Below are 27637 nucleotides of genomic sequence, written 5' to 3' on the forward strand. Positions count from 1 at the left end.
TAAAATCATGTTTGTAAATAAACAGTCACACCCCCTACATATCTTTGATCTGTATTAAATATTGATATTGTATTCACTTACTTAACCGACTTGAACTTTGTGTGATGCCAGAAAGCCAACTTGATGGATATGCTGCAGCATAGAGCATTTCATCCTTTCACCATGTTCTGGCCTACTGATAAAGCGTTCAATAGTCTGCCACAGGAGCAGAAGAACTGGCTGTACAGTGAAGATCATCTTGACAAGCTGCAGGCCTACTTGAAATTTCACATAATTCGTGACCAGCGAGTAAGTGATCTTTTAAAATACGTTACGTACAGTCCTGGGCAAAAAAATGGACCAGGCTCAAAATGGCAAAATATTAAGCTTTTAATGGTCTTAATAACAAATCACTGGTCAGGAAATGAGCATGAATTAAACAAATAGATAAAGGGAGTTAGTTTGGGAAGCTTTTCCCTTTGATTTCTTTAAATGTTTAAGCCTTGTGGCCCTTGATGGGTGGCACAGGAGCTCTCAGGAATGCATTTGTTTAATTCTTGCTAATTTTCTTTCAAGGGTTTAAAGGTATATGTGAAGGGTGTGTTGATTTATTGAAGGAATAATTCAGCAAGGAATTTAATTACATCATTTTCTTCATACTCCAAAAGTTGTTGATCAGGCAAAACATGTTTGGTGTTTTGGACTGGAGCTATGAGTGTAATATAGCTAATAAACTAAGGAAATGTGTCTCACCCAAAATCTTTTCCTTAGACACATGCTCAAATTGTCATATACAACATTGTTAAGCTTTCTAATTTCCTTCCAACTATTTTGTAAAATACAGTATTGGTCTGTATTTACAGATTTAAGGTCAAAGTGGAACCATATTATCATCTTCATAACTTCAAGCTTTGCTCTACAGTTAGTCTTCAAACTTTGGGAGGTGGGGCTTAGTAGGTGGAATAATAGCAAATTATGCTAAGGAAAAAAGTGATTCCAAGATGGCTGTAATGTTAGAACATTTGAATTCCCAGTAAGATTTTGTTCATTTTTTTATAGATTACAGTAAGTTATACTGTGTCCTAAACAACTTTTGTAAGTATGTGTGGAGTTATGAAAAGTGTTCTCACTTTTTTAAGCAGATCACAGCTAAAGTACAATAATTAAAGCTACACCATGCACGATTTAAAACCATAATTATTGAATAGGGGAGAAAAAGATACTGATTTTGTTCTGATGTTTTTGAGCTGATGTGAGTTGCCCTGACAATCCTGTAATGGTCAGTCAGTGCTGTGTCAGGGTTGTCGGGTTGGATTTGTAACATCATCACGCTCCATCTTCAGGCATGAAAGAAGTCCACCCACAGAGTGACTGGCAGGAAGATTTGCTTTAAATTTAATGCTAGGTTTAATGATTCTTCTGAGTTTACCATAGCACACTAATATTAGCACTGTGACAACAATTAAGGTATTACTACTTAATGTTTTCATACTTTTTGTCACTACAGACAGTTGCTATTGCCCTGCCGACAGAAAAAACTGTCCGAACGATGTATGGATCGTGGCTGACGTTCAGTTGCAGCCAAGCGTTAACTGTGAGTTCTAACTTTCTGAATATTTGATAAGTTAATTGCCTTATGATGTACATACTAGTTGCAAACTGACTTTTACTGTGTTCACTCTGTGCAATTACAGTGTAATTTTAGTCATACTGGGTGTTTTCTCATTAAGAAAAGATGTAAGAGTATCCAACTTTTTACATTTGGCATGCCATAATTTAGGGTTAATCCATATTTAGATGCACTGTTACACTTTAAATAGATTCATTATGATCTGAGATTTGTTTCAGATAATTTAAGTATAAATCAGGTGATTGTAATGGATTCAGACAAAGCATTTTATCATAATATACTGCCTCCATTGATTAGAATTCATTATGTATGCTGTATGTATGTGGAATTCTGAATTTATTGACCTTCTTTTATTAGGGGGATATTTTAATCAATGGAAATGATGCCAAGATTGTAGAACGCCACCTGCAGTTCTTTTCGGGGATAGCCCATGGGATTGACAAGGTTCTAGAGCCTCCAAACATAGGGGCACACTGTGATGACTTTTCACCTACAGAGATTAAAGTAAGGGATCTGTGTAAAAATGCCATTTAAATGTTAAAATGCATTATAAAATTAATATAGACATTAAAATAGTAGTGTGTGATTATTTGTATTTGACTATATGTAATAGGGTCGCTGTGGATCTTGTATACATCCACCATCTTGCCCTTATGGCACTGTGTATGCTGTAAGTATCCATTCAATCATTCTTAGTTTGGTTTACCATTCACATTTTTTAATCTTCTAGTATAACAAACATACAGTTCAGCATGGCTTATTTGTCATTTTAAGAAATCGTACAGTGTGCAAGCCGCTTAGCTTTTTTGTCTATTTTTCCCTTGCATGTAAAACAAAGAAAAGTTTACATGAACACTGAAATATTATAAATGGCAAGAATGTAGGTTAAACATTCTATGCAATAAAATAAATCAAATTAGCTATTTAATTAGCTATTAAATTAAATTAGCTTTTAATAGTCATCTTTCTGGAGCAGCAAACGTTAAATATCTATGAACTGAGATTAGTTTGACTATATTGTTGGTGACATAAGACACTAAGCAAATGATAAAGACCACATTTGAGGAAATCCAATTCTTGGGTGCATTCATTGTAGTAACTAGTATGCAAATTTATACAGATTCAGATCAGATATGAGAGTGTGTTTTTTTAGTCTGAAATTTTTAATGTCCATTAACATCTTTCTCTCTCCATAGAACAAAACCAACGTGTGCAGTAGACCATGGAGCCTCTACAGACGCCATTATTTTTATGATGACTTTGAGTTTCCTAGCCCTTACAATTTTCAGCCATTCGGCTGTAACCGAATGTGTATGAAAATGTCATGGGTTTCAAAGTGTTGTAAGAACCACTATGGACGAGACTGTCAAGGTAAAAATGGCGATCAGTTTCCTGATTGTTTTTTGCATATGTAGGTAGTAGAATTCCACAGATTTAAAAAAAATTTCACTTCCAAATGCAATTTAGAGCAAATAATTCTTCTTAGCACTTTTCAAGAGAAATCTACTGGATCTGGCATGCATGTGTAATTACCACAAACCGCAGCTGTTGAATTTGGTTAATAAACTTGTCAACAAAATGTGTATTTTGACTATGTTGTAGTAATGCTTTATCATAGTAGTTGTGTGTCTCTGATGACACAAGGATATCACAGAACAAACTCAAATGACTTTTTACTGTATTGCACCAGTGTTGGAAAGACTATGAGAAGTGTTGAAAAGAAAAACATTAGAACAGCTTTAGTTAAACTTCCAGTATACGTGAGATTTAAGTAAACAGGTTTTCTATTCTTTTCTCAGTACAGGAAAACCGGCAATGTTTTTGTGCGTGGTAATATACTACAGAGCTAATATACACTATATTTCCAATAGTACACTTTATGTCCAAAAATATGTGGACACCTGTCCATCACACCTATATGTGGTTCTTCCCTAAACTGTTGCCACAAAAGTTGAAAGCACACAATTGTATGTAATGCTGTTATATGCTGTAGCATTAAGATTTCCCTTCACTGGAACTAAAGGGCCTAAACCTGTTTGTCCCTGTGCACAAAGTGAGGTACATGATGGTTTGCCAAAGTTGGTGTGGAAGAACTTGAGTGGTCTGCACAGAGCCATGACCTCAACCCCACTGTACGAAGTGGAATGCAGACTTCACGCCAGGCCTTTTTGTCTGTTGGCAGTGCCCAACCTCACTAATGCTCTTATGGCTGAATGAGAAAATCCTCACACCCATGTTAAAAATCTAGTGGAAAGTCTTCCCACAATGGTGGAGGCTATTATTGCAGCAAAGAGGGAACAACTCCATATAAATGGCCATGGTTTTGGAATGGAATGCTCAACAAGCACATAGGGGTGTGATGCTCAGGTGTCCACATAATTTTGACCATATAGTGTATATGCAACATTTAGATACAACAGAAAACATTCTTTTAAATGACAATGTCAGGGTCTACAAAAATATGAGAACTACAATAACAGTAGTAAGTGTACCTTTTTAAGATGTGGGTCTGTTCTAGTCTGTCCTGGAGGCTTGGAGGCACCATGTGGAGAACATGGTGATTGTGAGGATGGGCTATATGGAACAGGGAAGTGTATATGTCACACTGGTTTTAATGGAACAGCATGTGAGCTGTGTAAGAAGAACCATTATGGCTCTAACTGCACAGGTAAGTTCACATTATTTTAATGAATCAGGATTGTGAGCTCATAACACTTGAAATATTAAGTTTATGTATTTTGTAGGTAAATAAGTTAAACGAACGTAAAGGTTTGATTTATGGGTACCAATTTTTTTTTTTTACATCACAAAAAAAATTTTACATCGCAATTTTAACGTGGGTGTATAGACCTTTTATATCCACTGTATGAATTGAATCATGAAAGTCCAGTGTAGGTACCTTTCAAATAAAGTGGCTGTCATCTACATCCACATCCTCACATAATAAAACGTGCTAGATATGCATGGCATTCTGTCACACAGTTCTACAGCTCCTCCCTCACCACATGGATTTTAGAATGAAGGGGGTTGAATGTTTCTCTTAGAACAGTCCAAACTAATAACACTGTTAATGGATGTCTTCTTTTTGGTCCCCATAAAAAATTATTTTGCCCTTCCTAATCTCAGCATCACATTTAGATTTTCTAGTGATCCAGAGATTGTTAAAGGGTCAGCTAGCTTTAACATTATTTAATGCTAAATAGGAGGAATACAGGTTCTGTCTAGCATACCTACAACTTGCATAATGAATACTAATCATGCCATTGTAAACTGGAGGCAGTATATTATGAAAAAATTCTTAGATTTTTCATAATATACTTAGTTTTTTTCATAATATACTTAAAAAAGGTTCAAGGTAATAAAATTTCCCTCTGTAGGAGCTTTATGTTATCACTGATTCTCTAAACATACAGTATGAGAGTTCTCTCTTTCAGCGGCTTATTTCCTGCCTGACATCACCCTCTATTCTGTCCTTGATGCCCCGCTCTGTCTTCTGCTGATATGTCATGTTGTGCTTGTTTAGTGCTCGGCGATGTCTTTATCTTTTCCTGGAAGTAACTCGGCATCTTGTACTCTTGAGTTCACCTAATCAGTTTAATTCTCAGACAGTGTATTTGTTCTCTGTTCTTTTTTTGTATCTTTTTTTAATGGGTGCATATAAGAGACAGTACACTCTCCCTAGCTTTCATATGCACCTCTGCATTTTTTTTCATTGATTAATGGGACCTGCAATCCTAGTACTAAGACTAAATTTTAAAGGTCAGCATGCACATTCACGTAATCACATGGCCAGCTATTTCCTACAGCTATTTTGATCATCTTTTTCGTTATCTTACTCAACAGATGAAATGCACCCCATGCTTGATGGAATCAAATGCAGTCCATTCTGCTAGTCAGTAAAATGGCTTTCAATTAAAACTTACTCAACACTCAGTGCAATGTGAATGAAATGAAGCATTGCAGTTGTTCCTGTATAGCACCCAGATGTAATCGTTTTAGACTTGATGCAATAGCCAAAAAAAAACCCAGTAGTTTGGTAGTTTCATGTACATATAGCCTAATAATCCACTAATAATCAACTGATAGCTCAATTTAAAAATATATATAATAAAGTAAACTGAATCAGGGCAATCATAATGAAATTCCTATCTGACTGTGAAAGGGTGGATAATCTGTTTAATAATTCGGTGTTTCTGATTACTTTTACTATTGTTATCTTTTCATATTTTCACCATGTCAATATATAATGTTTTCGGGAGATGAGGAGCACCCACTTTCTTAGCTTCTGTAAGGACACTTCAAAAGTGCTTTCCTGAGACTGACAGAATTTAAGACTTGTTGAAAACACAAGTGAGGTGATTAAACTCTAACATGGTACACTAACATTAGATACTTGTTACACCCTGTCAGGACTCACAGGCTATTTGTTGTTATGGTAATTTTGAGTCTAAATGCTGCTCCTTGAATGAGCATAATTTGTTCAGCTTGCATATCACATGCATGTATTAAAAAAAAAGGTTTATACCAACCTAAAGCTTCCTTCAGTTTGTCCCACTGGGAAAGCCAATCAATTTTCTATGTCTAAAACCAACAACAGAGGTTTTCTCTTTCAGAGAGGGTAGCAAGCAGAACTCCTTTAGGAAGCCTTAACTATCTAAAATACACTTAATGATCCATTTTTTCTAAATATATAGATTTAAGAAGGTAGATGTCTAAGAAACAGTTCTGTCTGAATTGAATTTAATCTAATTTAGATTGCTGAAAAATTTTTGCTTAGAAACATTGCATCGTTTTTGTATGAAAATCCTTCAGTAATTTAGTGTTTATTAAATTACTCATGTGGCTTTAATTCAACAAATGCACTGTATTAACTGTCCTTTGCCCGCAGCCTGTACATGTACCATTAATGGGAAGTGTGACGATGGCATAGATGGCGATGGCAGCTGTTTCTGCCAGGAGGGCTGGACAGGAGTGATGTGCGAGACCAAAATCGGTAAAAAGAATATTTTACTTTATTAAGACAATGATAGGAATACGTACTTTAAACTTAATTAGTCTAATAGTGTTGGGTCAAGGTGAATTACTATTAATATTAGACTTCCAAATGACCGAAAACCTTTATGAACTGTGTCACTAACCATCTTCTTAATATAATTTAATAGGTGTGAAGCCTGTATGTTCCCCTGAGTGCCACCCTAATGCTGTGTGCCTGCCTGAGAATCAGTGCCAATGTGAACCACCATATGAAGGAAACGGCTATAACTGCACAGGTATGTTTCAACATTTTGTTGGGACTCTAAAGTAGGTCTAAGGCAAATCAGAAGTCAGTAAATTATGGTAAAATGAGGAACTGATCCGACCTCCTTTCATTGCGATCTGGTGTGCAATGTTACAAGCATGGTAGAGAAAAAAATATATTTACAATTTTTACTGTATAGAGTACAGTGTACACTTATCAACTAATCACTAACAACATTAAAGGAAAGAACATGTCAAAACAAAAACACTCTATCTTAAGCTTACATTCTCATGTCAAGAGACAAACATAACAGACGACTTTTTATTTTCTGTGTACGTGTGTGACTTTGAGCTGTGATTTCAGTGACAAAGTGACACTGCAACAAGCAACATTTAAAAATATATTTGTAAGTTCTTTGCAATTAGGTTTGATTTGGTGAAGTGACTAATCCAAATGATTGGCATGAATGATTCCCTGGACCTATCTTACGGTGCGTGTAGTCCGAAGTTTCTTCACGTCCCCACTCACAACTTTAGTTCCTACTTGCAAATACTTGTAGTAATTAGTAAAAAAAAAAAAAAAAAAGCTACACTAGTATTCCCTGGCCAAAACCACATTTGCCTATGTGGTGCATAAGGCAAATGCATGGTCTGGCTTGGTTAAAAACAACTAGGGCAAACAAACAAAAAAGGGCTAGGAAATACTCAGAAGAATGTGAATGAGGCTAGTTAAAGGTCAATCTAATTTAAGATAGCCTAGATTATAACAAATCTGGAAGGTGTTAATCTGTATTGTTACATGATGGTTTGGAACGACAAAACCCCTCAGAATTTTCTTTTTAATTCACTGTGTATTTCAGATCACAATAATTGCCCTAACTTTTTTTTTTTTTTTTAAATCACTTTCTGATGTTGCCTGATGACTACATGATTATATTTAGCTGTTGTCATTAGACATTATTTCAATCATAAATAAACTTTGTGATGACTATTGCAATACATCATATGCTAAGTTTTTATTACATGTTCTGTCCATGATCCTAGCAGAAAAATGCTAATCCTCTCTCATTTTTTATTTGTTCAGCTCCAGATTTATGTAGTGAATATAATGGAGGCTGCCATGAGCAGGCTGACTGCACACAGTCTGACATCAGTGTGATATGCTCTTGTAAACCCGGCTACTCTGGAGATGGCAATGTCTGCTCCCCCATCAACCTCTGTGTTGAGGAAGCTAATGGTGGCTGCAGTGACTTTGCAAACTGCATTTTCATTGGACCTGTGAGTTAATATGATTTGTCTCTATTTTTTTATTTGACATTCGGTTTCTAGACAGAATTTAACAGATTTACTTTTGTCAGAATGAGCGGCGATGTGAATGTCACCAAGGGTACGTGGGCAACGGAGTCCAGTGCTTCGAGAAGGTGGTGCCGCCTATTGATCGCTGTCTGGAGAACAATGGAGACTGCCATGCCAAAGCGATCTGCAAAGACTTGCATTTTCACAGTAAGTATTTCATTCAGAATTTTATAACAAGATTCTTATTTGGGATGATCATTTTTTTGGTTTAAGACACTTTTATTATGTAGGTGAGGTTAAACTAGAATAAGAAAATGTAGAAATATTAACATTATAAAAAACACTCAAACTGAAGTTTAACTACCCAAAATGAACAGTAAAATGAACATACATCATCCAATAAATTAGTATAGATACATAAAGTGCTATATTTATAAAGTACAATTGGCTTTTTCTTATATTTTGGGACTATGTAGACTATTTGATGATTGTGGTATAGATCTGTTTTGTAAATATAATCAGTTGTGCAGGAGATGCACACATGAGGCAGTGTTTATCGAAAACAAAGGCTTGTCTCAGTTACATTCAATTCTGTTCTTGAACTTAAGTCAATTTGAGTTGAGAGATATTGACTTGGTCAAAATATTAAACCGTAAATTGAACTAAAACACAAAAAGTTTTTAAAAAGTATTAAAAAAAAAAGTAACAGTAACATGAGGTAACTGTTCAACTGGAAATCACTACCTCGGAGTGGGTTTATTACCAAATAATAACTTTTCTGAAATTAAAGACGTACTAGCTTTTCAATTACTTTTTTGTCACCTGTTGGTAAATAAGTATTACAAATAGATAAGATTTAATTAGAAAATGTAGTACATTTATGGTAAACTTCATTATGTAACACATTATGACCATATTGGTTATCTTGCTTTCGTGAGTCATCATCTGCAAATAATGGTATCATAAAAGCTTTGTTAGTTTGTACATACAAAAGCCCTACAGACTCACACTATTTCCCTATCTATGTTGCATTGTTATTGGATTTAGTGCTGACAGAATGGATTCCACACTAATTAAATGACTCTTCTTTCTTCTTTGATACTTTTGAATTTTTGGCTTTGCCTCTACATTTTTATGTAGTAGCATTCAGCCACTAATGGTACATCTCTTCTCGGAACTTGTTTCTATGTGCAAAGCTCCAACCTAGCGTAACTACACGAATGGATGTAGCCCATTGATCCACTTATTATTGGTGTAATCTACTACTAGATAGATGTTTATCAATCAGCCTGGGTTGCATTTATGTGTAGTATCTATCATTAGGATTATGCCTGCTGGGCAACAAGAGCAGACTGACTCTGCTTAGTGATTTCTCACACAACCTCTTGGTAATGATGAACATGTGAGTCCCATTGGATTTTGCACTGTTTGGAAACATTCCTTATTGGAAACTACACCTTACATGCATGCTTGATTCAGACTCTCTCTGACAAATTCAAGTATATAGTGTAGTCAGGTTATTTCAGAAATTACTTACCACTGAAATTGCCAATAATGTGTGGAGGAAGATAAAATGGAAGATAAAACTGAAATGTATTTAATTGCCACTTGATTTGATTAACAAAGGATTTTTTTAGTTCACCTCTAGTTAACTGCTCCATCGGAAATAAATGAAAGTGTGCATGTACACTAGTAATGTGACCAGTGTCTGATTTTGGAAGCTACCAGATTATACAAGTCATGTAAACATCATATGATATGTAGGTTTAAAGCTGTTATTAGGTTTTTAGAAATCCAATAAAGGCAAATGCATTTAGCGCAATAATTGGGTTAATCAGTGCATCCATACTCTTTAGAACAAAGAGACTCATGAGAGTATCACAGAATTGTCTGTGATTGCTATGACACTCTTACTCCGGTATCTTTTATTTTCCAAATATAGCCAGCGAGAGAGTAGCTGACTCAGAAGTAGTAAGTGCTGTACATCTATACTGACAAAAGGCAACAAAGGTTTTAAAACAGATTCCTAAGTAAATGTAGAAGGGGGAAAGAGCTCAGGGAAAGTATGTTTTTGTGTTAGAAGGATGAATCAGCTAAGGGGAAGGGGAGTTAGAGCACTCTTTTCCCCTAAGACCCACTAATTGCACTTTATAAATGTAGTGATTTTCCTGCCCTAATACTTGTGTGTAACATGCTATATAATTCTGTATAATTATATTATATTATTATATATTATATATTATAAAATATAATGTCTTTTATACAGGAGTGTAGCAGTGTACCGGCATAAGCAAATCTGAAACAGTAATATTGTTAAAATAATTTCTCTATCAGAAGCTTGAATTACTCCAAAATGTGAGACAGTGGTGATGTGATGGCGGGCCTCCAGCCCCCGCACTTAAACCACTATACGCTCCTCGCACAACTGCCACCTGGGTGCTGAAGTGACAGCGCCACTTCAGCACTGTTGTTATGGACCAGGAGAGAGCGGATGGCTACTAGGTGGGGCAGCGAAACAGAGCACGGCTGGCAGCTGATAATAACGGCGGCAGCTCCTCACTCTCCCAGAGAAGGCAGGATAATATAAAAAGGCACAGCAGATGTTGCCAAAGAAGTATGGGAGGAACAGCTCTTGCAGTTCCACACCATTTTCGAATACATCCAGGACATGCAGGAGCAGATTGACCGAATGGCCTCGATAGTCAAACAGCACATGGAGGAAGCACAGGCTGAACAGTGACGGGTCTACAACTGGTCAGCTCAACCCCGGGAGTCCAGCCAGGTGACCGGGTGCTCCTCCTGCTCCTGAGCACAAACTGCAAGTTCCTGGCCTGCTGGCCAGGCCCATACACAGTCCTTGCACGGGTGTGCCTGATGAACTACTGCCTGCAACAGCCAGGTGAGTGCCAAGATATACAGTTGTATCATGTCAACCTATTGAAAAAATGGATCGAGCCTGCCCCAGTGCTGTCTGCTTTTGCTGATGTACCCTCAGATCCTCCAGAGCATATCTTGGCCCAGAAGGTGGAAGACCTAACACCCTCATAGCGACAACACCTGACAGAGCTGGTGGACCAGTTCACTGATGTGTTCTCAGCAGTCCCAGGAATGACACACCTGGTCCAGCATGAGATCAAAACCCCACTGGTAGTCGTGGTTTGACAGCGGCCCTACTGCTTCCCTGAAGCCTCCTGTCAGGCTGTTGAGGAGGAAGTTAGCTAGATACTATAGGACGGCATCATTGAAGAGTCCACCAGCCCCTGGTCCAGCCTCATTGTGGTGGTCCCAAAGCCCGATGGAAGTCTCAGGCTGTGTAATGACTTCCAGAAGCTGAACCAGGTCTCAGATTTTGACAGCTACCCCCTCCCCTGGGTGGATGACCTGGTGGAGCGCTTGGGGAGACCCCGCTTCATTTCCACCTTGGACCTCACTAAAGGGTACTGGCAGGTAGCCCCAGACACCAAGACCAAAACAGCATTCAGCATCTCCAGCAGCCACTGGCAATAGCGGGTTTTCCCCTTCGAGCTCCACGGAGCGCCCATGACTTTCCAATGCCTCATGGACTTTGTCTACATCCCATTGACAGCTCATGGCAGCATACCCAGACAACATTGTAATCCACTCCACCACATGTTCAGACCACCCGCACCACATTGGGGAGGTCCTGGGTGAGCTCCGTAAGGCCAGGTTGACAGTGAACCCACAAAAGTGCCACCTGGGGCTGACCTAGACACAGTACCTGGGGTACTGGCTGAGGTTTACTAAACCCGCAAGAGAAGAAAATTGAGGCGGTCAAAGGGTACCCATGTCCCACCACCAATAGATAGACAGGTACGTGCCTTCTTGGGGTTGGCAATATATTACCAGAGATTTGTCCTTAACTTCTCCTATTTAGCCTCCCCCATCTCAGATTTAACAAGGAAAGGCCAGCCAGATCGAGTGCGCTGGTCCGAGGAGGCAGAGCAGGCATTCCAAACACTGAAGCAAGCGCTCACTAGCTTGCTGGTGCTCAGAAATACTGACTTTGACCAGACCTTCACCATCCACACCGAGGCTTCTGAAACAAGGCTGGGCACCATGCTGTCCCAGAACTTTGACAGAAAGGAGCACCCAGTGTTATACATGAGGAGGAAGCTGACCTCTGCCAAATGGTGGTACGCTGCTGTTGAATGAGAAGCTGTGGCCATAAAGTAGGCCATCGAGTAACTCAGCTACTGTGTTGTAGGCCTGAGGCTTCATCTTGGTCACAGACCACGTTCCCCTTCAGTAGATGGCCAATAACAAGGACACCAATACCCAGACAACTCAATGGTTTCTCTCCTTGCAGGACTTCTCTTTTCAGGTGCAACACTGAGCGGGGGCCCACCACAGCAATGCTGATGGCCTTTCACGGAGGTACAGCCTCTGGGCACAGACAATGCCGGCAGTAGGCTCAGAGCTGAGGAGGGGGCTCAAATCTGAAACAGAAATATTGGTCAAATAATTTCTCTATCAGAAGCTTGAATTACTCCAAAATGTGAGACAATGGTGATGTGATGGCAACGACAACGACGATGTGTTAAACAACTTAGAACATGGCACCTTTGGTGGCAGAGCACCCTATTTTTACATATCCCTTGCTTGCAATAACTGCATCAAGCCAGTGATCCAGCGACATTAGCAAACTGTTGCTTTCTTCTTTTGTGATGCTTTTCCAGGCTTGTACCACAGCTTCTTTCAGTTGTTGTTTGTTTTGGGGTTTTTTTTTCCCTTCAGTCTCCTCTCCTCTCCATGAAATGCATGCTCAATTGAGCTAAGGTCTGGTGATTGACTTGGTCAGTCTAAAACCTTCCACTTTTTCCCGTGATGAAGTCCTTTGTTGTGCTGGCAGTGTGTTTTGGGTTATTGTCTTGCTGCATGATGAAGTTCCTCCCAATTAGATTGGATGCATTTCTCTGTAAATTGGCAGGCAGAATGTTTCTGTAGACTTCTGAATTCATTCTGCTGCTACCATCATGAGTTACATCATCAGTAAAGATTTGTGAGCCCATTCCAGAAGAAGCCATGCAAGCTCAAGCCATGACACTACCACCACCGTGCCTGACCGAGCTCATATGTTTTGGCTCATGAGCAGATCCTTTCTTTCGCCACACTTAAGCATTTCCCTTATTTTGGTAGAGGTTAATCTTGGTTTCAGAGCTTTTCTGGCTCATCTCTGTATTTCTTTGTGAATTCCAATCTGGCCTTCTAATACATACTACTAATGAGTGGTTTGCATTTTGTAGTATGGCCTCTATATTTCTGCTCTTGAAGTCTTCAAACGGGGGATAATACCGTTTGTAATACTTTCACCCCTGTGCTGTGGAGGTTGTTAGTGATGTCACTGACTTTTGTTTTTGGATTTTTCTTCATTTCTTTCATCAAATGCTGTTATTTTCCTTGGCTGTCCTGTTTGATGTCTGGTTGTTAGTACACCAGTGGTTTCTTTCTTTTTTCAGGACATACCAAATTGTTGTATTGGCTATGCCCAAAGCTTGTGCAATGGCTTTTATTTTTTTCCCCTCTTTCTCAGCTTCAAAATGGTTTTTCTCCCATAGACAGCTCTCTGGTCTTTATGTAGGTTTATCCTTTTTAATAACAAATGCAGTCTTCAGAAGTGAAACCCAGAACTCAAACCAAGAGTGGACATTCAGAGCTATTAATTATATAAACAATCAATCTAACAGGGCCCACCTGGGCAACAAGAAACACATGTTCAAATATTTGTGATCACTGGAAAAATGGGTGGGTTCAAACAAAACGTGCCATGTTATAAATTTAACACATTGAGGTGTAAATAAAAGCTGAAAAAATAAAAGCTGAAATTCTGATCTATCATATATCATATTCATCTTTTGATCTCAGACCCAAATGTCTACAGTGTATTACAAAAACAAAAGAATTGGCCTTGCTGTTCCAGTACTTTTCGAGAGGACTGTATATATAGGTGGAATATGGAAATATGGAAAAGGTTGAGGACCCCTGATCTAGAGCACGGTAAAATAAAGCTTACTTAGTGAGTATATATTGATTAACTGTTATCTAAGCAGCAACCTATAGTCTATGTTGGCCTCAATGTGATGTGAAAGAAATGTGCTCGTTATCCCCACCCCTCCTCCTTTATTTTCACTTCCACTAGGTGCTCTCTGATGTAGTGTAATATATATATATATATATATATATATATATACAGTGAGATCCAAAGGTCTGAGACCACTAGTGAAAGTGCTTCTATTTCTTTTTCAGTTTAACACAATGGATTTCATTACAAATGATATGATCAGGAACAACTTGAGTGAGAATCTAAAAATATTTACATGAATTTCAGTATGTCTTAGTATTGGGTATATCCACTTTTTTTGTTTTAATGACATTGTGCACTCGAGCTGACACAGACTCCACAAGATGCAAAACCTGATGATCCATGTTAGATCAAATCAATTGACTTGTCGCCTGCACACGTGCTTCAATGGAAGGGATAAGACTCACAAAAAAGTGAACTTCTGTACAAAGGAGTTAACGTGAATTTAGAATTTTCAAAATTCTAAAACCTTTTGTTTGTTTCCAGTTTTAAAGTAAAAAAAGTCTCATATTTTCAACATGGTTGCAGACTTTTGGACCCCACTGTATGTGCTCAGGATTTTACACAACAGGCTACACAAACTCAGAATTATGGACTAATTGGTGAGTGCATATCAATTTCCAATATAAGTAGATGGGGAGAGTTCAAGAAGGCACCTCAGTTTCTGTGCTTTACAATGCTCCCTCGGCTTTGCAGCTGGTGAAACGTTATTTCCTGCTCCCTGGCATCCAGGGATTCACCATATGAGGCTTTTCCTGCAGGTTAACAGGTTCAATCTTGTCCCTGGGTGTTTATAAATCTTATCTGAACTTCATCTTCCTCAGAGCTCATTGGCCCTTTGTTGTTGTCAATGAATAAATAAATGGTTCTATTCATGGCCAATCTGTGCAGTCCTTTTAAGTGCTAGTGTCACCTCACTATTTGGGTAAATTTAAATCTAAGAAAATAATACAAATTAGAGAAACCTGTATTCATACATTGAATAAATTACTAGGGTTAGGGTTAGCATTCTTTCCTTAACTGTATAATACATTTTTGGACTAATGAAAAGTGATATGGCGCTTAATATCATCCGTTTTGAAAATGATATAGCAAAAACATATTGGGTTGTACAATTATCATACTATACATTTTTTATTGCCCTTGTATTTTGATTTGTGTAACTCCTCATACAAGTAATAAATAGTGATAAAACCATTCCTCTAATTGTCTGTTAGTTGGATAAATATGTTTTCGATCGACGCAACACCAAACTTTAATTATATGTAATGAAAATATTTTATTCAGCCAAAACAGCAGGCGTCTTCCACCTGAGATCACCAGCTGGGAGGTATGTGATGAACTACAGCACAGCAGAGGCAGCCTGCAAAGCTGAGGGAGCCATGCTCGCTACTCTGTCCCAGCTTTCTGATGCCCAACAGGTAAACCAAATTAATCAAATTACCGGCACCAAATGTAACATTTTTCAACTTCTTTGGGCAAAGGATTCATGAACATTCTTTATTGGTAAAATATACCTGATGGATATATTTAGCATTAGTCAGATATTGTATAACAATTAATTGATCACATGACATCACATGACATGATGTGATACCAATGTGAGATGTAAGATTTTGCATCGAAAGGTAAAAATGTTTATTTTTTTGTAAATATGCAAGTATGCAGACAATATTAAGTATGGTTCTGTCCCAAAAGAGTCTTGATATATATGTCTATAAAACTAATTTCTGCACATTTCTGTTCCTGGCAGAAAGATTATTAATCTCAGCAGGTAAAAAAAATATATACTTCACTTCACTGATGATACTTTGTGCAGAGGGGCCAAAATTTAGGAATGTGCTATAATTTTGGAAAAACAAATAACATCAAGGATAACAGGATGAATTTCACAGTTTATCCAATCCAGATTCAATAAATAAGCTCAAGCACTGATGGGCTTAAGGGAAAGGATTTGCCTCTGGGGCCTCTGCAAGACGTTAACCATGATTGTTCAAACTATGTCTCTATCTCCCTATTATTTTCTTAGTCCTGGACAGCAAGGTCACCTAATCTAGCCTATCTCTCTGTGTATTCACCCAGGTTCTTGAGGCCTTCAAGATAAGTAGAGCCCATTCTCATAAAAACCCGCAGAGTTAAACCCTCCTTGCTCCTGCAGCCATGGCAACCTAGTCTTGTCAGGCTGAATAGAGATTTGTAAACCTTCCTACATAAATCTTTAAAAAAATTGTATGTGTATCTGGTGAAGAAATCAGTCAGAAGTCAATTTACGTAATCTGTAACATCTCACGTCATCTTAAAAATACTGGCATAAACTTTTAAGGTTTCATTGTTGAATTTTTTAAAATAATAAACCAAATAAGCCAAATAATCAAAACTTGCTTAAGCAAGTGTTCTTACCATCAACAACTAAAATGTTTACAGTTGTTAACCGGGAAAATTAAGAACTGAGATTGACTAGTAAGTTCCAATATTTACACTTGGAGGCCAGAGTCCAGTTAGTTAGCAATATTTAGGAACATGCTGTAATTAAATTTTTCTAATATACGTGCATTTACTTTTAGTCACTGATTTAATAAACATTAGTCAATGCATGTGTTAACATTTAAACAAATATCAGTTAATACAAGTGTTAACTTATGTTATTACATTACTTATGATATATTTATGCCGCAGTTCATGGTTTGATATTGTTAATGAATGTAGTAAATGATGTTAGTTAAGAGAAGCTTAATGTAAAGTAGTACAAATAATTTTTGATGCCGGCACCTAAAAAGCACAGCCCAGATCCTCTGGTTTGCAGACCTAAACGTCCTTGCATTACATATCTAAAATATACACAGCCACCCTCATGCAATGCCAAGTTACTAAAATTTTTTCTAAATCGCCAGTGAAGTACCCAGTGAAGAAAGGTTAGTACTGGAATAATATGCTCCCACTATATGTCTAAAAACCTCTTGCTGACTTTGGATTAAAATAGAGACCAACAAAACTCCCAAATAAATATTTACCAGTCTAGTATCTCCATGAAAAAAGCAGAGTCTGAAATTTAAGACCCATTCTTCTTTGACTTGAAAACTCAACTCTAAACATGTACTTTTAGTTGTAAAAAAAAAAAATCTGACTTATTGACTGACTCATGTCAATAAATCAGTGAGACTCATGAGAGTATTCTTATTGTCATATTACTTAAGCACATGGAAACACTTTGATTAAATTAATGGCCAAATAAGAATTTTTTTTACTTTTAATTTGATATGCTGCCAGTTCCATCTTTTTTTCCAACTAGTTGGGTATGCACTTGTGTGTTGCCGGATGGATTGATGGGAAAAAAGTGGGTTATCCAATCCGCTATCCATCTCTTAAATGTGGTGACAATCATGTGGGCGTAGTCCAGTACAAGGATCCCGATGTAAACACTCCTTATGACGCTTACTGCTACAGAATTAGAGGTACTTCTAAAACATATGGAATACATTTAATAAAGTTTGAAGTTTGCTTATACAATATTAATTTTTGCATATTTGAAATAAATTTTTCCTCTTGTTTTTCTAGAGGTTACATGTGAATGTGGACCTGGATATGTTGGTGATGGAGAATTCTGTAATGGCAACCTCGCTTCTGTCATAGCTACCCATTCAAACTTCTCCATATTTTACTCTGTAAGAGCACATTTCTATTTCTGCACAAGTGTATATATATATATATACACACATATATATATATATATATATATATATATATATATATATATATATATATATATATATATATATATATTATATACAGTTAGGTCTGGAAGTATTTGGACAATGACAGAGTTTTTGTGATTTTGCCTTTATACACCACCACAATGGATTTGAAATATAACAATCAAGATGTGATCAAAGTGTAGACTTTCAGCTTTATTTTAAGAGGTTCCACAAAAATATGGCATTTACCATTTAGGAATTACAGCCATTTTAAGCAAAGTACCTCCATTTTCAGGGGCTCAAAGGTATTTAGATGAAGTGACATAATTGTAAATATAACCATAATTTTAATACTTGGATGAAAATCCTTTGCAGTCAATGAATGCCTGAAGTCTGGAGCCCATGTTCTCAAAACTCAAATTCTGAATTTCCTCCCTGGAGATGCTTTGCCAGGCCTTCACTGCAGCCACCTTCAGTTCAGTTCTCTATTGGGTTGAGATCAGGCAACTGACTTGGCCATTGAAGAATATTCCATTTCTTTGTCTTCAAAAAGTCTTGAGTTGCTTTCGCAGAATGTTTAGGGTCATTATCCACCTGCACTGTGAAGCAGCGTCCTATCAGTTTTGTAGCATTTGGCTGAAAAGTGAGCAGAGTATAGCCCTATACACCTCAGAATTCATCTTGCTACTTCTGTCAGCAGTCACATCAATAAACACCAGTGAGCCTGTTCCATTGACAGCCATACATGCCCATGCCATAACACTGCCTCCACCATGTTTGACACAGTGTGGTATACTTTGGATCATGAGCTGTTCCTTTCTTTCACCATACTTTTCTCTTCCCATCATTCTGGTACAAGTTAATCTTGGTTCCCTTTCGATACTACACTCGTACTGCGCCGCTAGATGCTATGGGAAAAAACTCCTTTTTCTCCGATGACTGAAGCCTTTACAATCACGCAGTGAAACTGCACGGCCATTGGTTCGTGCAGTGCAATAAAGCAAACCAATGGCTCGGCAGCGGAACTGCACGCGCCTATGGCAGAGAGGCCCGCCAGAATGGGCGGAGCCATCTGGCTATATAAGCGGGCATAGTGCCATAGGATCTCAGATCAATTCTCCTTCAGCGCCGAAGATTTCTCTCCACTGATTTATGAGACTTTAGCCTGCGCTCGCCGTCGACACGCCTCGCAGCGGACAGAGCTACTCGCCTGCGCCGTCCCGTTGTCTGCCGAGTGTCAGCCGCCATCAGCGTCCGGCGCAGATACCGGCTTGTCCCCTGCCGCCATCCAGCGAGTTTGAAGCGCGTTTCGAAACCGAAACCTAAGCGCTAAAGAGCAAAGCGTTAAAGAGCAGTTCCTCTAAAAGAGCAAGCGCTAAAAGAGCATTTTCCTTCTAAAAGAGCAAGCGGCGTTGAGATAATGCCGCGCCGTCGCTCCGGTTCGTGCAGAGTCTCTCTGCACGCCGATGACGGCCATTCAGAGTGTGTTTCCTGCCTGGGTAAGCCCCATGTGGAAGCCGCTCTGACAGAGATGGAATGTTCACATTGTGTGAACATGAGTCTCTCTTCTCTGCACGCTCGGATCGCTTTTTTTTCCGAAAGTGATTCCGCCTCTCGCGACCCCCCCGCCTTCTTCCTCCCAGGGACCTGCAAGGAAAAAACAGCGGGGCAGAGAGGCTCAGCGCCCGGCTGCGAGCGAGCCCACGCCGGCTCAGACCCCACGTCTCTCGCTCTCACCATGCAGAAGGGATTCTCCCGTCCTTTTCGAGCGCCCGGACCAGCGTCCCTCGGCCGACGCGAGCGACATGGTTTCTTTCAGCGCGATCGAGGACGAGCTGCTAGATGACAGCATGTCTTTAGTGGTGTCAAACACGGAGAATATTTCGGACTCTCCTCTCGACCCAGCCCCTCCGCTGTCTACGGATCCCAGCGTCACCAAGATGGGGATGGACGTCGAGCTTTTCCGCGTTCTCTCTATAGCAGAGGAAGAGCTGGGATTGGAGTGGTCTGCGCCAGAGGAGCCCACTCGGAGCCACCTCGATGAATGGTTCCTGCCAGGGCACCGTCAGGCCCCCCGTCAGCGAGCCGCGCCTTTTTTCCCAGAGGTCCACGATGAGCTCACCAAATCGTGGCGTGCTCCCTACGCCGTCAGTTTCCACGGTCGACAGCGCAGACAAAAGGGGCTACGAGAGACTACCTCGATTGGACGAGTCAGTGGCCGCACATCTCTGCCCGCCCACTGCTATTGGATGGAGAGCGAAGGTCGCGCACCCCTCAAAGCCGTGTAGAACCACGTCTGCCCTTGCTGGACGAGCGTATTCCTCCGCTGGGCAGGCGGCTTCGGCTCTGCACTCTATGGCCGTGCTTCAGGTTTTTCAGGCCAAACTCCTCCAAGTTATGGATGAGTCGGGGCCCGATCCTGTGGCTTTTAAGGAACTGCGCAGTGCGACAGACCTGGCCCTTCGAGCTACGAAGGCAACGGCCCAGGCCATTGGAAGATCTATGGCCAACTTAGTGGTGCTGGAGCGCCACTTATGGTTGAACCTCACGGAGATTAAAGAGGCGGATAAGGTTCCCTTTCTGGATTCTCCGGTTTCTCCCACGGGGCTGTCTGGACCCGCTGTCGAAGGCTTTGCAGAGCGCTTTACTGCCGCACAGAAGTCGTCCCAGGCATTGCGACACTTCCTGCCAAAGCGCTCGAGCTCTGTGAGTGCCACCAGGTGCCCCAGGCCCGCGCCAGCACAGCAGCCTGCTAAGCCTGCACCTGCGCCAGTTCAGCCTGCCCAAAAGCCTGAGCCTCCGCAGCACTCCGCTCGGCCAGACGCCACTCGTTTCTGAGACGTCAGGGACCCCGGCCCAAGCTGACGTTGGATCCTGCGCCTCGGGCACCATCCTGATTTGTCAGACAGGAAGAGGAGGGGGCAAGGTCTCGCTGTCGCCGGACCACCCCCCAAACTAGCTCTGTTATGTCCCCGAGAACCCCGTTCGGTTCCGGGTGCCGGTGGCAATGTGTTTGTAAATGCTGTTCTGGACACCGGGCCCGTTCTAGTAGCGCCTCCACAAACAGCCGTTGTTCTAACAAAAATAAAACACAAACATTTTCAAAAAGAGAGCAAAATTCCTCTTCCACTTATAACGAGTGTCAGGCTCCCTCAGAGCGATCTGCCACTCGAACCAATCCAACCCCTCGCCACACGGGCAGAGGCCTGGCAGGCCATCCCCGGTGTGTCAGATTGGGTTTTGGGGATTATAAAGCGGGGGTACTCACTCCAGTTCGCTCGAAGACCCCCGCGATTCAGCGGTGTGGTTCCCACCTTAGTACAGGGCAAGGACGCTCACGTTCTATGCTCCGAGGTGATGGTTCTGCTGGCGAAGGGCCCCGTAGAAACAGACGCCTGAATCGCGCGCTCATGAAGCGGCCGTTCAGGATGATTACTTTGAATCAGATTCTCTCGCAAATACGCCCAGGGGACTGGTTCTTTTCTCTGGACCTGAAAGACGCAGATAGCCCCCCATCACAGACGATTCTTGAGATTCGCCTTCGAGGGAGTGGCTTATCAATACACGGTCCTGCCCTTCGGACTGTCCCTGGCTCCTCGTACTTTTACGAAGTGCATAGATGCGGCTCTTTCTCCTCTGAGACAGAAAGGAATCCGCATTCTGAATTACCTCGACGACTGGCTCATTTTAGCCCAGTCAGAGGCCGAGCTAGTGTCTCACAGATCCCTCCTCCTCAGCCACTTGGAGTGCCTAGGACTCAGGATCAATTTCGCCAAGAGCTCACTGTCTCCCAGCCAACGGATTTCGTTCCTGGGGGCAGTTTTCGACTCAGCCCACATGAGGGCTGTAGTCGCACCAGAACGTGCGCTAGTCATACAGCAGCTCGCGGCCTCCTTCAAAATTGGAGCTCTTCGCCCCCTGAAGATGTTCCAAAGGATGCTAGGCCTCATGGCCTCTGCATCGCCAGTACTACAGCTGGGCCTGCTCCGCATGAGACCTCTTCAGTACTGGTTGAAACCACAAGTGCCACCCAGCACGTGGCGTCACGGTTACCTTCGCATCAGGGTGACCCAGGCCTGTGTAGCGGCCCTGGCCCCTTGGAAGGAACCCCAATGGTTCAAGCAGGGCATAACCATGGGCATTGTCCACAGAAGGAAGGTTGTCTCGACAGATGCTTCCAACGTGGGTTGGGGAGCTCTGTGCGAGGGCAAACCGGCCTTCGGCTCCTGGTTGGTTGCAGAGGGTCGGTCACACATCAACTGCCTCGAGATGGCGGCAGTATGTCGAGCTCTTCAGACCTTCTTGCCGGACCTGAAGGGGCACCATGTGCTAGTCCGCTCTGACAGCTTGACAGACGATTCAGAAAATCTGGGAGGTCTTTGGCAGGGCAGAGGTCGATCTCTTCACGTCAGAAGACAACTCTCACTGCCCAATGTATTTTTTAAAGAACGAGGATGCGTTGGCCCACGATTGGCCCAACCTCCTCCTGTATGCTTTCCCCCCGATCGCTTTGATCCCTCAGGTAGTCAGGCGAATCAGGGACCACAAACACAGAATCCTCCTAGTGGCTCCGTTCTGGAGGAACCAGCCTTGGTTCTCGGAGCTCTCTCAGCTGCTTACGGCAGCCCCATGGCCCATTCCCCTGAGACGGGACCTCCTCTCTCAGGCGATCAGGACAATTTGGCACCCCCAACCCGAGTTATGGGCGTTGCATCTTTGGGCCCTCGACGGGAAACAGTAGATCTCCCTGAAAGTGTCCTGAACACTATTTCACAGGCTAGAGCCCCGTCTACAAGACGCCTCTATGCCCTTAAGTGGTCAGTCTTCTCTGCCTGGTGTGCAGCCCGTGGCGAAGACGCTATTGCTTGCGACATATCTGTGATATTGTCTTTTCTACAAGAGCTGTTGGACAAGGGCCGCTCCCCATCCACGCTCAAGGTTTACGTGGCAGCTATAGCAGCTTTCCATGCTCCTATAGCAGGACAGTCTGTGGGCCGGAACAATCTAGTTGTTCATTTTCTGAGGGATTCCAGGAGGCTTAATCCTCCCCGGCTCCCCTCCGTCCCTGCGTGGGACCTGCCCACAGTCCTGAGGGCCCTCAAGGGGTCCCCGTTTGAGCCACTACAGTCTGTGAACTTAAAGATTCTATCATTAAAAACCGCCTTGCTACTGGCGCTAGCATCGGTAGGTGACTTACAGGCGCTCTCGGTGGCCCAGCGACTCCAAGGTCGTCCTAAAGCCGAGGCGGGGTTACGTTCCTAAGGTGCTCTACACCCCGTTTAGAGCACAGGTTATCTCTCCAGGTTATCTCTACCTCTTCCAGGCTTGCAGGCTCGGATCCTATCTGCCTGAGAGACACACGCCGGTTATGACAGGTGGATTCCTTGTGTGTTTTTGGCCCTTTTGGGAGTGCTGAAACGGCACAGTATTATTTCAAAACGGTTATCCTAGGCTGGGTTGACCTCGGTGAGCTCAGCCCTCACGTCTCTCGCGGGGTGCACCCTGCTTATGTTGGTCGCTCTGAGCCTTAATCGCTCAAGGCCGGTTCATGCCAGTCATTCCACATTCTTGGCACGGCGTGATTGTATTGGTTCCCCATAGCGTCTAGCGACGCAGTACGAGTGTAATATCGAAAGGAAACATACTTACTTCTTACATCTTACTTACGTAAGATACGGGAACGAGTACTGTGTTGCAGGCCGTGCCAGGACGTTGCACAACTCAAGGTCGTCGCTTCAGTCGAATTGATCTGAGATCCTATGGCACTATGCCCGCTTATATAGCCAGATGGCTCCGCCCATTCTGCCGGGCCTCTCTGCCATAGGCGCGTGCAGTTCTGCTGCCGAGCCATTGGTTCGCTTTATTGCACTGCACGAACCAATGGCCGTGCAGTTTCACGGCGTGATTGTAAAGGCTTCAGTCATTGGGGAAAAAAGGAGTTTTTCCCCATAGCGTCTAGCGACGCAGTACTTGTTCCCGTATCTCAGGGAACCGAGGTTATGTAATTAACCGAGTACGTTTCATCAGTCCAAAGAATCTTATTCCAGAACATGGGAGGCTTTTTTAGATGTTTTCTGGCAAAATCTAATCTGGCTTTCCTGTTCTTGAATGTTACCAGTGATTTGCACCTTGTTGTAAACCCTCTGTATTTACATTCATGAAGGCATCTCTTGATTGCAGATTTTGACAATGATACACCTACCTTCTCCAGAGTATTCTTTACATCTGTTGATGTTGTGAAGGGGTTTTTCTTCACCAAGGAAAGGATTCTGATCCACCACTTTAGTTGTCTTCCGTGGTCTTCCAGGCCTTTTGATGTTGTTGAGCTCACCAGTGCTTTCTTTCTTTTTAAGAATTTACCCAACTGTTGATTTGGAAACACCTAAGGTTTTTGCTCTCTTATAGATTTATGTTGTTTTTTCAGCCTAATGATGGCCTCCTTCACTTGCATTGAGATCTTCTTGGACCACATATTGGTAGCTCCAGTCGAACAGCTGCCAACTGCCAACTCAATACCTGATATCAACTCCAGACCTTTTATCTGCTTCATTTGTCTTGAAGTAACAGGGGAATGGATCTCACCTGGTCAGTTAACTTCTTGTCAGTCAATTGTCCAAATACCTTTGAGCCCCTGAAAATGGAGGTACTTTGCTTAAAATGTCTTTAATTCCTAAATGGTAAATGCCATATTTTTGTGGAACCCCTTAAAAGTAAAGCTGAAAGTCTACACTTCGATCACATCTTGATTGTTTTATTTCAAATCCATTGTGGTGGTGTATAAAGGCAAAATAACAAAAACTCTGTCAAAGTCCAAATACTTCTGGACCTAACCGTATATATATATATATATATATATATATATATACACATATATATATATATATATATATATATATATATATATATATATATATATATCTTTTGCAAGTACAGTGGATATAAAAAGTCTACACACCACTGTTAAAACTGCAGGTTTTTGTGATGTAAAAAATGAAACCATGATAAATCATGTCTGATTTTTTTTCCCACTTAATGTGTTCTAACCAGTTGTTAACCTGGTTGCACATGTTTACACATCCTTTTATAATGGGGCATGCAACAGAGAGATCTAAATCCTATCAAAAACCTGTGGAATAATTTGAAGAGGGCTGTGCATAGGAATTCCCCTTGCAATTTGATAGATCTGGAGTTTTTTTTTGCATGAAATAGTGGAATAAAATTTTCAAATCAAGTTGTGCTAAGTTGGTAGATACTTACCCAAAAGGTCTGAATGTGGTATTACAAGCAAAAGTGCTTTAACAAGTAATAGTTTAAGGGGTGTGCACACTTATTTTTTTCTTTTTTCCCCTAAAACATTTCTAATTGTTTTTCACTTGAATTTCCACATTAAAGGTGGAAAAGATCTGACATGTAGACTTTTTATATCCACTGTACAGTGACATGATTTTAGATGGTTTTCTCCACCTTACAAGTTCATTTTTTAAATTAATGTTCCATCTTATTCCCTGTCAGATGTTAGTGAAGTTTGCAGAGGCTGCTGAGGAGGGGAAAAAGCTCTTGGATTTTCTGTCGACCAGTTCATCCAACATAACACTTTTTGTGCCACATAACGCAGGATTTTCTGCAAATGAGGTCAGCAGTCTTCCAGCAAACAAACTGAAATTATTTGCTGTGCAAAAATGTGGTAACAATTTTATGGTTTGTGCTAACACCTGAAGGTGAAGTATCTTATCCGTGATGGCGGGAGGGTCATAAATTGCGAAAACTTTTTTTTATCCCAATAATTTCAGCAAGCATTCTTTTTTATGTCTGGTGTAGGATTGTAACAATATCCCATATGCAGAGGTAAGTAGTGTAGCCAAATGCCTTACTCAAAGCTTGCATAAAGTTCTGTAAGGAAACAAGTAGTCATAAAAGTCTCTAATCAGTTAACTATTTGAGTAAGAGTAAGACCATTTTTATTGGAAATACACTTTAAAGCTACAGTACATTTTTTTTTTTGGTAAAAATGTGAGTCAACACAGCAGCACACTAAGATTTCAGCAAAGCAACCCATAGGTTTTGCTTTCATCTGGTACTCAGTAACTAAGACAATCACACTGATGTGCACAATGAAGTTATTTTATTCTAATGCTTCTGTAATACTGAGGAAATGGCAGCATTTAATTATATCCTTAGAGCTGCATCGCAAACTGATTACTGCCATACTAAATAGTTTGTCAGTACATCATTTGTGTCAGTATGATTTAGGTATACGACTTCACGCACATTTTGTGTGGTTTGAGACACAGCTTAGTATTCTCTATGAAGGTGTGTGCTTGCAGCTGTGAGAGTAATCTGTGCAGAGAAGACCAGTAAAGCACAACAGACTTTACAAACTCTTCTTCCACAAGAAGCTTGCATTTTTTTTCTACCAAAAAGGGCAAAATTCCAAAATTTTACATCCAGTGGCTTTTAGTAGTGTAACACCTTATTACACCAGATCAGATCACAACATGGAAAAGCATAAAAAACATGGAAAATGAATGCATTCAGTCTTTTGAAAACAAGAAACTACATGGGACAATTTGTAAACTGAAGTATTTATTTTTGTTTACTAAATACACTATATGGCCAAAAGTATGTGGACACAAAGTTGAAAGCACACAATTGCATGTAATGTCTATGTATGCTGTAGCATTAAGATTTCCCTTCACTCATATACCTAAATCATACTGACACACTCGTGGAATTAAGGGGCCAAAACCTGTTCCAGGATGACAGTGCCCCTGTGCACAAAGTGAGGTCCATAACAAGGTTAGTCTGGATGAACTCAAGTGGGCTGCACAGAGTCCTGACCACAAACCCACTTAATACCTTTGGGATGAATTGGAATGCGTTGCATGCCAGGTCTTCTCATCTGACATCAATACCTGTCCTCGTTAATGCTCGTGGCTGAATGGGCAAATCTCCACAGCCACATTCCAAAATATAGCATAAACCCTTTCCAGAAGAGTGTATGCTCTTATAGCAGCAAAGGGGGGGACAAACTCTGGAATGAGATGTTCAGCAAGCACATATAATTATGATGGTTAGGTGTCGACATACTTTTGGCTATATACTGTAGGATACAGTATATACAGTTCATTATTATTTGGAAATATTTGGACATTGACAAAGTAATTGTTATTTTAGCTCACTACCACAGTTTTATCAAAACCTCAAAAACAAAGCCTCAAAAATGAAGCCAGATTACAGTTTGCCAAAAACATCTTAGAAAGCCCATGCAGTTCTGGATTCATATTCATTATTTCAACTCTAATATACTGTGGTAGACAGCTTAAATAATAACTTTATCAATGTCTAATTATCTGTTGATTGAAATTGCCGTAATTTTCTTACAGCCCTGATTTCTCCAACAAAACCAGGAACTGAATCAGTTGATTAAATAAACATGCCATATGCCCAAAAAACCTAAGTTTAAAATAGGATTTTATGTCAGTTTATAATTAATTACAGCTGATGAATTGCACTACCTACCTCTGAATATTAAGAAGGTTTAACATGGACATAGTTATATATTAATGATACAATGCCTTGCATATTGAGTTTTTACATTTTGTAATGTTGCAACCTGGAACTGAAAAGGACTTATTTGGAATTATGTCATGAATTTACACAAAATAGCTCATAATATTGAAGTGTATTTTTTTATGTGAAAAT

General features: G+C 40.7%; 1 protein-coding gene across 1 annotated transcript in view; it reads left to right on the forward strand.

Moving 5' to 3' along the window:
• stab1 (stabilin 1) overlaps positions 1–27637 on the forward strand; it is an 88193-nt gene that overhangs the window by 50459 nt on the left and 10097 nt on the right. Inside the window, exons 51-64 of the mRNA XM_026932816.3 lie at positions 112–288; positions 1487–1573; positions 1967–2113; positions 2223–2279; positions 2806–2980; positions 4128–4277; positions 6498–6602; positions 6772–6879; positions 7932–8125; positions 8206–8350; positions 15531–15664; positions 17533–17695; positions 17799–17905; positions 25448–25567. Coding sequence (XP_026788617.3) covers positions 112–288; positions 1487–1573; positions 1967–2113; positions 2223–2279; positions 2806–2980; positions 4128–4277; positions 6498–6602; positions 6772–6879; positions 7932–8125; positions 8206–8350; positions 15531–15664; positions 17533–17695; positions 17799–17905; positions 25448–25567 — 1869 coding nt within the window. The remainder of the gene's footprint in view (positions 1–111; positions 289–1486; positions 1574–1966; positions 2114–2222; positions 2280–2805; positions 2981–4127; positions 4278–6497; positions 6603–6771; positions 6880–7931; positions 8126–8205; positions 8351–15530; positions 15665–17532; positions 17696–17798; positions 17906–25447; positions 25568–27637) is intronic.

The sequence above is a fragment of the Pangasianodon hypophthalmus genome, chromosome 20 (assembly GCF_027358585.1).
Source record: "Pangasianodon hypophthalmus isolate fPanHyp1 chromosome 20, fPanHyp1.pri, whole genome shotgun sequence".
Classification (NCBI taxonomy): domain Eukaryota; kingdom Metazoa; phylum Chordata; class Actinopteri; order Siluriformes; family Pangasiidae; genus Pangasianodon; species Pangasianodon hypophthalmus.